General features: G+C 38.9%; 1 protein-coding gene across 3 annotated transcripts in view; it reads left to right on the forward strand.

The window, feature by feature from the left end:
* The first annotated feature begins 6,953 nt into the window (after positions 1-6,953).
* LOC124151939 (E3 ubiquitin-protein ligase LRSAM1-like) overlaps positions 6,954-13,885 on the forward strand; it is a 48,449-nt gene continuing 41,517 nt past the window's right edge. The window contains exons 1-6 of one of the 3 annotated variants that reach the window (XM_048389220.1): positions 6,956-7,017; positions 7,966-8,021; positions 9,292-9,395; positions 9,776-9,829; positions 10,939-10,983; positions 12,319-12,390. In XM_048389220.1, coding sequence (XP_048245177.1) covers positions 9,315-9,395; positions 9,776-9,829; positions 10,939-10,983; positions 12,319-12,390 — 252 coding nt within the window. In that variant the 5' untranslated portion in view covers positions 6,956-7,017; positions 7,966-8,021; positions 9,292-9,314. Of the gene's footprint in view, positions 7,079-7,965; positions 8,022-9,291; positions 9,396-9,775; positions 9,830-10,938; positions 10,984-12,318; positions 12,391-13,885 lie in introns of all 3 variants that reach the window. The other 2 variants (XM_048389221.1, XM_048389222.1) reach the window with 2 other exon arrangements.

A 13,885-nucleotide genomic window follows, 5' to 3' on the forward strand; every position in this document is an offset into this window, starting at 1 on the left:
GGGATACGATGACATGCATTAACCAAGTCAGCGAGCCTGACCACCTGATCCCGTTAGTCGCCTCTTACGACAAACATGGGTTGCTGAACACATATACTAACCCGGATCTTCACGGGTAGTGACGCGGTTATTTTGGTTGTGTCATATATCTATTATATGTTCGTACAATTAAAATATATGTATATCTATTTCCTTCTGTGACATGTTTTTGATATAAGCATCTATCCATTTACTACAGTATCCGGTTCAAACTACGTAACAAAGAGAGACATTTGAAATAGACAATATTGGGGGAAAAAACTTGAAACAAAACAACGCCTGACTCAACACGAAACGTCATCTCAAAAGTATAAGGCTATGTTCACTTAATACAATCAATGTCAAACAAAAAATGAAACGTATGATGATACTACCACACATGTTTCGCTGTAGAAATATATTTATCACAACTCCATAACAGAATGATGAGATCTGATTGGTCCACGTGATCTTGATAAAATACTGTGTAACCCGCCTTGGACGGGATAATCAAATTCTCAGCGGAGGAATAAATCCATTACACCCCAACAAGAGCAAGTTAAGCTGCACGTGGATTTCTGAGAGGTAGAATAAATCCCTTATACCCCGCTTCGAAACAAAAAGCTGCACGCTTTTTCCGAGAAAATGAACGTCACGTGACAGAGCACTCATTAACCTCTGCTCAATCGGACAGCTGTTTTCTATCAGTTTTGAATGTGTGTAAATTCTTTTACAATGTCACATTAAAACACGTCGGTAAGATAAATTCGTTGCAGCAGGATCACTCGGGGTACATGGGATTTTATTCGTTTGAGTCTCCGGCTCGTGGGAGAAAATCTAACGCGGGGCGCATAAATCTCCATGTACCCCGAGTGATCCTGCTATAACTTACAACATATACTTGGACAAGCGCTGCCTATAGATACGTTGGAGTAAGCTGTCGTAACTGAATTATCGTAAGTCTATGTTAAAGTATGGGAGTTACGATAACCTTAGCACTAAGATCGCTTGGTGGAACAGGGCCCTGCGTTCACTGAAGCGCACGTAAAATATCTTCAGCAATTTTCTGACGAAAAAATGTCTCACTCTCAAATCTTGAAGTGAGTGAGTGAGTATGGTTTTACGCCGCCTTTAGCAATATTCCAGCAATATCACGGCGGGGGACACCAGACAAGTCTTGTAGAAATGTTGGAATTAATAACATCGTTAACAATATACTTGATTTATTTCATAAATAGACTCCGTATTTACACATTTCACGTAAACCATAAGACAAAAACACTGAACAACATGACAATGTATGTAAAAGTTCGATCAACACCTATAATCTCGATAGTTCAAGCAAATCAAATGTAAAAAATGAATGAATAATATTGTTTTACGCCGCTTCAGCAATTTTCCAGCTATTCGCGGCCAAAGCAAAAGGAGATGTTTTCCCAACTGACACAACTGAAAAATGTATGTCATAAGCATTCATTTGAAAGGGGCAGATAATTCGTTATTTTCAACTTGAAATAGCGACTGAACATTGCAGCTACACCAAGTTCTTGTAGATACTCGAGTCTGGACCAGGCAAACCAGTGAGTGTTGTTTAATGTGACAATCATCAATATTCCAGCCAAATCTTGAAATCTGGACCAGGCAAACCATTGAGCAATGATCCACCTTACGACGACAATGAGTAAGTGAGCATTGTTTTATGCCGCTTTTATCAATATTCCAGCAATATCACACCAGAAATGGGCTTCACACTTTTTTCCCATGTTGGGAATCGAACCCTGGTCTTCGGCGTGACGAGCGAACGCTTTAACCACTAGGCTACCCCGCCGCCCTAATCAGTAAAGACCGTGCGACACCCATTTCATCTGGCTCTTCGAAGCATCAGATACTGGGAACCCGTTCTAACCCGGAATCGCCACATTGGAGCGCCAAATAACTCGACATTGGCCCGTCTTAAGAAGGCTCCTGGTCAGCAGATGTTTCTCAATTTTACCCATTGTCCTTTGTGGACGAAAATGCAACAATCATTCTGACATATTCTGACATGGAATTGCCCCAGGAGATGATGCCTGGAATTACTACTGACACAAGACCCGATGTTCCAACTGCGATGTGTTTGTTGATTTGATTGTTGTTTAACGCCGCAATCAGCAATATGTGACCGCGGTCTGGACCAGACAATCTAGTAATTGACACCATGAACATCGATCTACGTAATTGGGATACGATGACATGCATCAACCAAGTCAGTGTGCCTGACCATCCCTCTCGGTTAGTCGCCTCTTACGACAAGCATGAACTGTTGGAGGTTAATTCTAACCCGGATCTTCACGGGGTCCAACGACGAATCCCAATTAACCCTCCCAAGAAGTAATGCTAGTTACCACATCAGTTCCAGAAAGCGATCTTAGTGCTACGATTATCGTAAGTCTATGTTAAAGTATGGGAGTTACGATAACCTTAGCACTAAGATCACTGTGTTCAAACAGTGGTCAAGCAGTTATTAACAGGAAGAAGAACGTTCTCGGACTTGACCAGACTAACATCTAATCTCTGAAATGAACATAGTTCATAAAATAGTTATAAAATATAATAAAAAGGAGTCCAGGGACTTTCTTCATTTTCAGATACTGCAGTAATCTAGACTTGCCAAACATTATAGACTTGCATGGGCTGTATTGGATATATTTGTTCAGGGTCTGTATGACAGACTAGGACTTGACTTTCAACTTCAGTCGCATACGCTTATCAAACGAGGCTGTTTATCTTTCACCCTACATTCGCAGAGCTTCGTGTATTTGTACCTCTCCGTGGAAATAAAGAAGTCCCTTTTCGTCTACCTTCCCGAGGCAAGAGTCCAACTGGACTTTTTATAGTCGGTTAACTCCCTTGCCTCGGGAAGATGTTTTCGTCTTATAATATACATTGGATACAGTCAACAACTTTTGCTTTTTACTTTCGTCAAATTAAGTTTGCTAGGTGGAAATGAATCAGCGTCAGGGTACAGACGGTTTAGATACCCCGATGTCTATTTTTGTTCAATACGTTATGAGGTTTGCCCTATTCGGCTCAAGTCTGGGACACATGCGCCATGAATGACATAAGCAAAACTTGGCGTACCCATGCTGCAGCCAGGCTGTGAAAAATGAATATATACTCACATGTACTTTATTGAGGGGCCATGCAGATAATAAGAGATTAAACGCCACACGTTCAACTTCCAAGAGTGCTGTTCAGTTGCATCTGGAATTATACCCACGTTGACTGTTGCTCATCTTCCGAGGGAGGGAGTTAACTGGCTATAACAGACCAGTTTCCACGGACTTTTGCAGTCAGTTACCTCCCTTGCCTCGGGAAGATGACTGTTACTTGTCATACATTAGATAATTCCTTAAAGAAAATTCTGTTGGGACTATAAGATTATTTATATAAGATTAAAATGTTTTTTGTTTGCGGGGGTATAAACGTAAATACCGCTGGGCATACTGCATGAACCTGACACAGTAGTCCGTTTGTGGGCGTGGCCTAATTGTCTTTGGTCTTGTTGGGACAGAATGATAGGTGTGTTTACACTAAATTCTACCAGAGACCATATAATAGATTCTATTATATGGTCTCTGATTCTACCATGACAGTGAATGCTTGATTTAGCAAAAGCGTTCGGTTCCAAATTAAAATAAGAGGTATCTACTCTACAATGGGACCACGTCAAATTTCAAAACACAGAAGGTTAATCTCCTAAATGACCAGCGACCGTCTCAACAAGACTTGGTGCACTGCAAGATCGGGCCTAAAATCACTTTAGCATAGGTAACATGGCTCTCTATATTACAATACAGTATGGTTATATCTCCTAACTGAAGAAACGTGTTTGAAAACTCAATCCTACAAAATAACCTTCAAATTATAATATCAAGGACTCGATTGTTAACAAATTTAAGATTGCTACGCGATAAATCGCAAAGAACGATTAGGAACGAAGCGTGGTTTATTTCACGATAAAATAGTGTTCTGTCATGACGTCCTTTCTGGAGATTCGAACATGCGCTCGCAACTTGACGTCGTATGTTTGACGTTACCCTTAGATGTAGCAAGGCAACGCAGATAAACGCGATGGCCAAACGATCGCATACAAAAGCGGGAGAGATATGACATTCGGTATTGGGAGAAAAGGTACAGGCAATCGACGTGAGGATTATGAGAATATGCGGGAAATACCCACCTGTGCAGACAATGGACTTGTCCGACATTGCCGAGGTCGGATTGTATTGAGGGAGTCGTCATTATTTAAATAGGGGTTAATATTTTTAAAGCTTGTACATTTTATCAACAACCTTAAAGAGGATGTTCATATCTCATATAAGAAATAAACTCGAGGTCATTGTTTATCGTACAATAAAACACTGCAGGGAGAATAAACCACGAGGGGCGTTATGTCTTAACAAACACCGATTCTGACGTCATGGACAATGGATGACGTCATATCAGTTTGTACAATTCACCCGCATGACGTAATACTGATTCAGCTAACCAATCAGCTTTGAGAATCGTCCCGGACGTCAAACGTGTAAATACTACTAAATATCGTAACATTTATTTATGGATGTTCATTTCTTACACACCTGTGGTTGAGAAACCCATTTGAGATAACTGGTATCAAACATATGTGTGAGATCGAATTCCAGGCCCGTGATTGGCTACTCCATGGTGATGACCTAGGGTCAGATGATGACGGACTACTTTCCTGAGTGTAAGTCATTCATAAGTTGCTCGTGCTTCAGTCGAATGTTAACCTACGTCTGTAGTGAACAACAGGACTGTGTAATTAATAATAAAAATAAACAAACTCGTCCTCGTCTGCGAGTTTGTTTGTTATTATTATCAGTTACATTATCTGTTGTTATGTCAACATTATCGTGTTTTCAGAGTGTAAACCCCCTGGCTGCCACAGCGACACACATGTCCCTTCTCTTCAACCCTCACTTCGAAATCCCATAAAATTCAAAATACATCACGCAAACACTTCACAGTTTTGAATTCCCCCTTCTGTTTATCATTTACTGTCATTTCAGGCAATTCAAAATTACTGAAAGTTAGGTACATTGTAAATCTCGCCAAATCACAATTCACGGCGTTATATAAATATTTACTGTGTGTTTAGAAATCTAAATATCGGATATTTACTCAAATAATTAAAGTAGAAAAATAGCATATTAGTGATCACGGGTATCAAATCACTAATGATAATTCTGAAACGTCGCTGATAAGCCTAGAATCGTCTAGAATGTTTTGGAAAATCTGCATACACGAACGCCGAAGCGTTCCGCCATATTGGATTGTGTTTACAAAATGCCGGTTATGAGACGCCTATACTCGATCAGGTATATTTCAAACTCAGCTGCTATACATGCATCCCTGAATTCCTCATACATTTTCGAAACAATGGATAAATGGTCTTTGTCACCAATGCAAATTATCTAGATGAAATCATGCGAAAAAATTTAGGTATGGAAACGAAAACTGTGCTCGGAAAATTGTACTTGCTGAAATGTAAACAAAGCAAAATTCAGATTTTACACTGTGTAGCATTAAAGAGGTACTTTCGTCTAATTGTTGCATACACTGGCTCGATCACGCGTTTGAGAATATTCATGGGAAGAGTATCGTTGCACTAACTATGGAAATACACACATATACATTACAATGATGTGGTAAATTCAACAGAAGCCGTAAAAGTTCCGTCCTGTGTGACGACATGACTGACGCTAAATCACGCACAACGATGACGGTAGTTATCTGCATTTCTGACTAATTCTCTTTGTTACATTGGGAAACATGGTAAACAAATAACAGTACGCAGATTGTCAAAATGTTTCTGATTACTTACGTGACACATTTATGTGTATACGATCCCTCAATCAACGAAAATCTCCACTGGAAATCCCGCGTACTGTTCTCAGTGAACACGCCATTTTGTAAAAGTCGGTCACCGGTAGTGATGTCATATGGAAGTAAACATTGTTGTACATATTTGGTCATTTCTTTGAGGTGTAAACTTTCAACTTGGCACCCAGCGTGTTCTTGGTTTTTGTCTAGTATGCATTTTCATCATCGCCCTGATAATCCACAGAAATGACGGAAACCTTTTTGTGTAGGGTCACATTATTTATGAGTAGTAAGCAGCACATAGGATGACGTCACTTATGACAGTGGTATTATGTATTAATGCGCTACTGCAATCATGAGACAAAATTCATCGGTTCGATGCTAAAAAGGTGCGATTTTAGGGTGTGTAAGAAACAGATTACTGCACTCGTGCCTGTCAGATACCAGTGATCTTACAACTCGTTGTTACAAAGCGTATCTAACTCGCTTTCGCTCGTTAGATACGTTTTGAAACAACTCGTTGTAAGATCAATGGTATCTGACAGACACTCGTGTAGTAATCTCTATTTCTTTATTACGAGGAAAGCAACGTTTCGGGGTATTTACTCACTCCCTCATCAGCTGACTGAATGCAGAGAGTTGGTACAGATTAATTAAATCAATAAGTCCCAAGCACGAGGCAGATATGTTCCCTCGTCATGGTTCATGGCTGGCTGGAACGTCGTGTTCTTCGTGTTAAAGAAGTTGACATCCATAAATTCCCTCTCTTATGTGTATCACTTCTAAATACCATTCGAAGACTTATCCACTTTTTGTCTATTTTTGCCACCAAAACATGCAGTGATTGCAATACTATATTTCATTTGTGAAATCTATAGATCTATATATAATGGAAAGAACAGGAAGTGTTGGAAACAGTGACAGTTCGAAAACACAATGTTCTCCAATCTCCAGATATCCTCAGCTGTATTTTTCTTTATTTAAAGGGTAGTTAACTCTGATTAAAGTAGTGTTCCTTTTTTGGATTACCTCCCTTACTATCTTGCTGCGATACTTCCGGTAACAATATTTGTAAATGTCGTAATCTCCGAAGTCTGTTTACAACGCATTAGGGTGTGTTTTGTGTTTTTTCTGAGTGTATTTAATAGATATTATTGTTCGTGACTTGATACATTTGAGTAAAAACATTTTGATTATGCATGATTCCTTGTTGGGAGTTGTTTTGAATCACTAAACATGTCAGAATTATGTATTGGCTAACGGTAGGCGTCAATACATTCATTTTTTACCAGCAGACCATAACATGAGAAATGTCGCGCTACTGTCAATGTTAATGATGTTATCGTAAGTATATTTAGAGTAGAAAAATTATCTTCTAGATGACACTACAATAACCACAAAACCGTAGTCTATTTCGTATTAAAGTTAAACACACCCACGTGTTTGCCGTTTCCAAGTTGGAAAAAGTGTTTGTACTGATACTAAAACAATGTGACATATAAACACTTGGTATAGGTCACAACCGTCATGAAACATTAGCTTACTCAGAGACATTTCTTTTCACAAGTAACAGTAATCATCGAAAATTGTAAGTAAAAACAGGGTTTATTACACATTTTAGATTGGTAATTACTTTAGAACTGTTTTTCCCCCACTTCACGCGTTTCCAACGTCACCTCTTCTTGAGCCTCAAAACAATACATTACCACATTAGTGGTGGGACGATATGGCGATTCAAGGCCCACGATGCTATACATCGATTTACAAACTCTGTAACACAATACAAACAATACATTACCACATTAGTGGTGTGACGATATGACGATACAAGGCCCACGATACTATACATCGATTAACAAACTCTGTAACACAATACGTACAATACATTACATTATAAGTTATTTTGCTGTAACAACACATGAAGAATAAAAGAAACTGGTTAACAACCAGCTTACACCGATCTTCTAGTATTTCCTGGTTAGCTATGAATAGCATAACAGCATAACATTCACAGTGCCTTCTAGCCTATATGTTTACAATATGTCATCTTCCTTCTTATAGATTTATGGTTGTGATTTACCTGCAAAAAGAAAGAATACAAACTTTATAAAATACAAGTAAGTATTGAGATACGGATCGTATCGTAATTTGATTGATTGTTTAGGCTGAACTATAAGCCAGTGCGTTGTCATGGAGATATGTTTATCATGTGGCTGATTATGGCATTTCAATTAGAATCATTTAGAAGTGGCAGACCAAGAAAAATTTAAACAATTATTTTTTTATTATGTTTTTCATGATGATGTTGAATGGTATTTTATGATTTTTCAAGGTATCTGAACATACTATGTCTATGCTAATGCTATCTGTTTTGAATTAACTTTTCTTGTAAAGAGTAGAACATACTTGCAAGTCTGAACTGACATCATGCTTGTCTCCTATATATACTCACCACCAAAAGATATGCAAACGATAGAAACATATAGAGAAGAATGTACTTTAAGAAGAGATGTTTCGAATGTGTACCAATAAATGACAAAATCAGCCAAGTGTTACCACAGCATCTTTATTTTTATTATGATATGCTGCACATTATTTCAAAATTTGACACACTAATCCTGCACAAGACAAATGGTGCATCTTGCGTCATGGATCTATGACATCACATGTGATGCGTTCATGAGCAGTATGGTTGTTAGTGCATTGAACCAAACTAATCTCTCTTGAATATGAGTAATTCTTCATATATTAACCAACATGTATGCAATTTGCGTTTCTTTTGGCAGCGAGTATAGTTCACCCGTTTTCCCCCATAGCTTCATTTGAAGTCCAATTCGAGTGACACACGGCTTCTAACTGCCTGAGGGGCGGTCGGGAAGCCTAGAGGTTAAAGCATTCGCTCATCACGCTGAAGACCCGGGTTTGATTTCCGACATGGGTACAATGTGTGAAGCCCATTTCTGGTGTCCCCCACCGTGATATTGCTGGAATATTGCTAAAAGCGACGTAAAACCATACTCACTCATTCACTCTAACTGCCTGAAAAAATTACTCTCATATATATGAGAGAATATGGGTAAGCGAGATGGGTAGAGTGACATCATCTTCAAAATGAGGGGCGGTCGGGTAGCCTAGTGGTTAAAGCGTTCGCTCGTCACGCCGAAGACCCGGGTTCGATTCCCGACATGGGTACAAAGTGTGAAGCCCATTTCTGGTGTCCCCTGCCATGATATTGCTGGAATATTGCTAAAAGCGGCGTAAAACCATACTCACTCACTCACTCTTCCAAATGAAGCTGTGGGGGCAGGGATCAAGGGTATTTGTGAAAATGGAATGGCGATATTACTTATACACTGGAGAGTGAGAAATGAAGACTGGTCTCTTCAGGTAGAAGATGGACTGAAGCCTCCATGTCGATTGAGGTGAAAATGCCACTCTTCAGGAAGCAAAGTGAGAAAGGGAAGAAGCGTCAGGAGAGACAGGAGTATTTGGTGAGAGGCCTACTAGTTGTAGCAAATGTACACCTCATTTTTGAGGGGTTATCAAAATTCAGGAGTCTGTGCCAAACACATTTTAAGCTACTAGCCAGAACACGTCCTTTACATTTTTTTCAGTAGATTTTGGTGTTATAGTATGGACTATTTTTCGCTGAGCTTTCTTGACCAAACAAAATCTTATTAGCCATGAGCTTCGGACAAGTGGCTAAAGTTGCAGACTGTGTCAGCATATCCATGGCCAGTGCTGATAAGGAATCTGCCTTATAGTGACATTGTCTTTAACATGTTTAACCAACTATATCAAGTTGATATTGTTACCAATGATTCACTGTACTTGTTGTGCTGGTGTTGAGGGAAATGCTTCTGTTTTACAGGCCCAGGATAATCCAGAGCCGACTTTCGATCTGTCAGCGTGTGAGATAAGTCAGGTAAATATCCTCCTCCATTCCATCTAATTATTATCCCCCAACACGAATGGAAAGGGGGGTATAGGAATGGGTGCTGTCCGTCCGTCCCTCCATCTTTCCGTCCCTCATGTTTCGTTTCTCGAGCAGAACTAAAAAACCATGAGAGATATCGCAACCAAACCTGTCACATTGATAGGTCTAGTTGTGAACTTGTGCCTTTTGAAAGTTCGTGATTTAAAAACAACAACATTTTCATGTCTCCATGGCAACGACTTTGACTTAGACTGAAAATGGCAGTAGTTCTTCTTACAGGAGCAGATCTTGAAAATTGTACAATATTTCTGCACCAAACTTGGCACATAGATAGATCTAGTGGTAAACTGGTGCCTTTTGATAGTTTGTGATTTAAAAAAAGTATTAATATTTTTTTAGTCTCCATAGCAATGACTTTGACTGGCCAAGGAGGCCTCTACATGCCATGACAAATTAACAATAGCGTGTCATGCCATGACAAATTAACTATAGCGTGTCACACCATGACAAATTAACTACAGCGTGTAATGCCATGACAAATTAACTATAACATGTCATGCCATGACAAATTAACTATAGTGTGTCATGCCATGACAAATTAACTATAGCATGTCATGACATGACAAATTAACTATAACATGTCATGCCATGACAGATTAACTGTAGCATGTCATGCCATGACAAATCAACTATAGCGTGTCATGCCATGACAAATTAACTACAGCGTGTCATGACAGATTAACTATAGTAATATGAAAGAAGCAGGTGGTCCTTAACTTTTTTGCGTAGTATAGTCTCATGTTTTTGACTGAATTAGGTTGAGCTCAGTTTTAATTGAGTAATATTTCTCGATGTAGCTTAAAATCATTTTCAAAGTATTTATATCAAATTAAACATATCCTAAACAACGTTTGGTAACCTTACCAATATTTCTCACTGTTTATATGCGGGACATTGATATGTATATATGTGTCTATATATGTTTGATTATTGTGTTATTTAATTATTTAATTACATAATCTTGATGTTTCGAGATTCTTCGGATTTATCTGGAGGAAATAAAGACATTCATTCATTCATTCATTCATTCATTGTAGATCCCTTCAGGAGTGTTTGCCAGATGCAAGATTCTGCAGAAAGAAGTAAGTCTCCAACAGTGTCAGTATACACAAGTGGTCGTAATATGCATGAGTAAGAGCATCAGACTACACTGCTTTCATCGTAATAAAGCCTAATGGTGCCACTTTGGTAGCATTAATTTATTTTTTATATCAAAATGTCTCATGATTTCAAGAAAGTTAACAAATATTTGAAATAACGATAAATTTCAATTTAAAAAGATATATATGCTACCAAAGTGACACCGGTAGGCTTTCATAACATCACACTGGATTCAACCGTTAACCATCGCGTACCTAATCAAACAATATTGTTGGAAAGATTCACTGATTCACCAGCGCATAACAGTATTGATCTCAATGACTTTTGAAAATTCCCAGTGTTTTGTTTCATTGATTACTTTAATTATATTGACATAAACTTGAAATAGGCAATGAACGAGAAGTCACTGTACCATGTGTACAATATCAAACATTTTAATAAACAATACTCCTTCTGTCATGTCTGTGTCAGCAACAAGAATGTGTGATGTAAGGAGAGATAAGTTGCCTCCCTTAGCCATGTCAGGATATGCTAGTCGGGGGGTAATTCCCCCTAATTAATCTAAGGTCCTTATTATCCCATCCTCGTGGATTTCACAACAGAGCTAAACATCTACATCCTCATCACTTCAAGCTTTACGCCATCATTAATCCAATCTCATTAAAATCAGATCTTAGTTCTCGCTGCAGCTAAACAAAGATCTGAGGACATCCCATTTTGCACAGCATGTCTTTTTTATCACAGCATCTTAGTTCTCGCTGCAGCTAAACAAAGATCTGAGGACATCCAATTACGGGTCACGTCAGACTGACCTTTCGCAAACTCTGACCGACCAATGGAATTACTGACAAGAAGTTGACATTAGCCAATCAGAAGGCAACTTTCTCGTGCTTTACGGCACTAATTTCAAATTGGCGACTACGCTTCGAAACATATTTTGACAAATTCTCGCTTAAAAATTTGAAACCTGAACAAAAGAACATTCTCGAATGGCTAATATATGGTCTAGATTGTATAGATTCAGTCGTTAAGCCCGTAACTATCGTTCGGAATACCCCGTTTTAAAGTTTTCGAGGCTGCATGATTAGAAATCACATTCCGACTGTCACTTTCATGATCTGGTAAGCGATGCTCTGATTGGTCGGATGAAAGGTCGTTCTGACGTGACCCGTAATTGGATGTCCTCAGATCTTTGTTTAGTGGTAGCTAGAACTAAGATGCTGTGATAAAAAAGACATGCTGTGCAAAACATCTGAGGCCCACCTCACTCTCTCACCCCGGTAGCCTGTTGTAAAAAGTCTCCCTGTTCTGCCCAGGCTCTCCTGCTGCATGACAACTGGCTTGGCTCCATCTCGGGAGGAAAGTTCTCCGATCTGATCACACTCAGGGTATGTATAACATGTGACCCACCAGGGTCCACTTGCACAAAGCGATCTTAGCGCTAAGATGATCGTAACTCCCATACTTTAACATAGGTTTACGATAGTCTTAGCGCTAAGATCGCTTTGTGCAAGTGGACCCAGAAGAATAGGAACCTTATGGCTGCAAGGATACAATTGTGCTGTGACGTCATAAAGACGTTTGCATGAGCATACTTCAGTGAAGATCACCATGCTTGTGGACTGTGCAAAAAAAATCTTATTTCTCTCTTGGTAGTTTGTATTGTAATAAAAACATTATTTCAAAACCTTTCAGCATACATGTCTACGAAAATCTGTAATTATTACTTAAACAGTTATTAATCAGAAAATTAGTCCAAATGTTTGTTGTCATGTATCTCAGTAATAAATATGAACTGAAGCTAGTGCAATGTATTTTTGTGTTCCGGAAATTATTAAAACATGATGAAAATTCAAAATGTGATTTTTCACCAATAATGTCCCTTATCTCAGGGTTGGGCACATATATTTTGTCTCTCAAGATTTGCCTTCCACTGTTTCACACTGTCACAGCCTTCCACTGGCTATTGCAATTTTGAGTTTAGCTTTTGATCATGTTGATAAAATTCATTAAAATATGACTGCACAGTTCTTGCTTTTGTGCAGATGGCAACAATTTGTTCTTCGGACCTTTTCCCGAAGCAGTCTGCAACTTTAGCCACTAGTCCAAAGCCCAAGTCCAGTAAACCTCTGTTCGGTCTAGTGTGCTCAGCTAATAATACACCATATTGTAACAATATGATCTACTGAAGATGGTGGCAAGAGCCAAGTTCAGTCTAGTGTGCTCAGCTAATAATACACCATATTGTAACAATATGATCTACTGAAGATGGTGGCTAGAGCCAAGTTCCGGCTAGTGTGCTCAGCTAATAATACACCATATTGTAACAATATGATCTACTGAAGATGGTGGCAAGAGCAAAGTTCAGTCTAGTGTGCTCAGCTAATAATACACCATATTGTAACAATATGATCTACTGAAGATGGTGGTTAGAGCCAAGTTCGGTCTAGCATGCTCGGCTAATAATACACCATATTGTAACAATATGATCTACTGAAGATGGTGGCAAGAGCCAAGTTCGGTCTAGCATGCTCAGCTAATAATACACCATATTGTAACAATATGATCTACTGAAGATGGTGGCAAGAGCCAAGTTCGGTCTAGTGTGCTCGGCTAATAATACACCATATTGTAACAATATGATCTACTGAAGATGGTGGCAAGAGCCAAGTTCCGTCTAGTGTGCTCAGCTAATAATACACCATATTGTAACAATATGATCTACTGAAGATGGTGGCAAGAGCCAAGTTCGGTCTAGTGTGCTCGGCTAATAATACACCATATTGTAACAATATGATCTACTGAAGATGGTGGCAAGAGCCAAGTTCCGGCTAGTGTGCTCAGCTAATAATACACCATATTGTAACAATATGATCTACTGAA

Source organism: Haliotis rufescens, unplaced genomic scaffold (assembly GCF_023055435.1).
Source record: "Haliotis rufescens isolate VD_foot unplaced genomic scaffold, xgHalRufe1.0.p SCAF_8, whole genome shotgun sequence".
Lineage (NCBI taxonomy): Eukaryota > Metazoa > Mollusca > Gastropoda > Lepetellida > Haliotidae > Haliotis > Haliotis rufescens.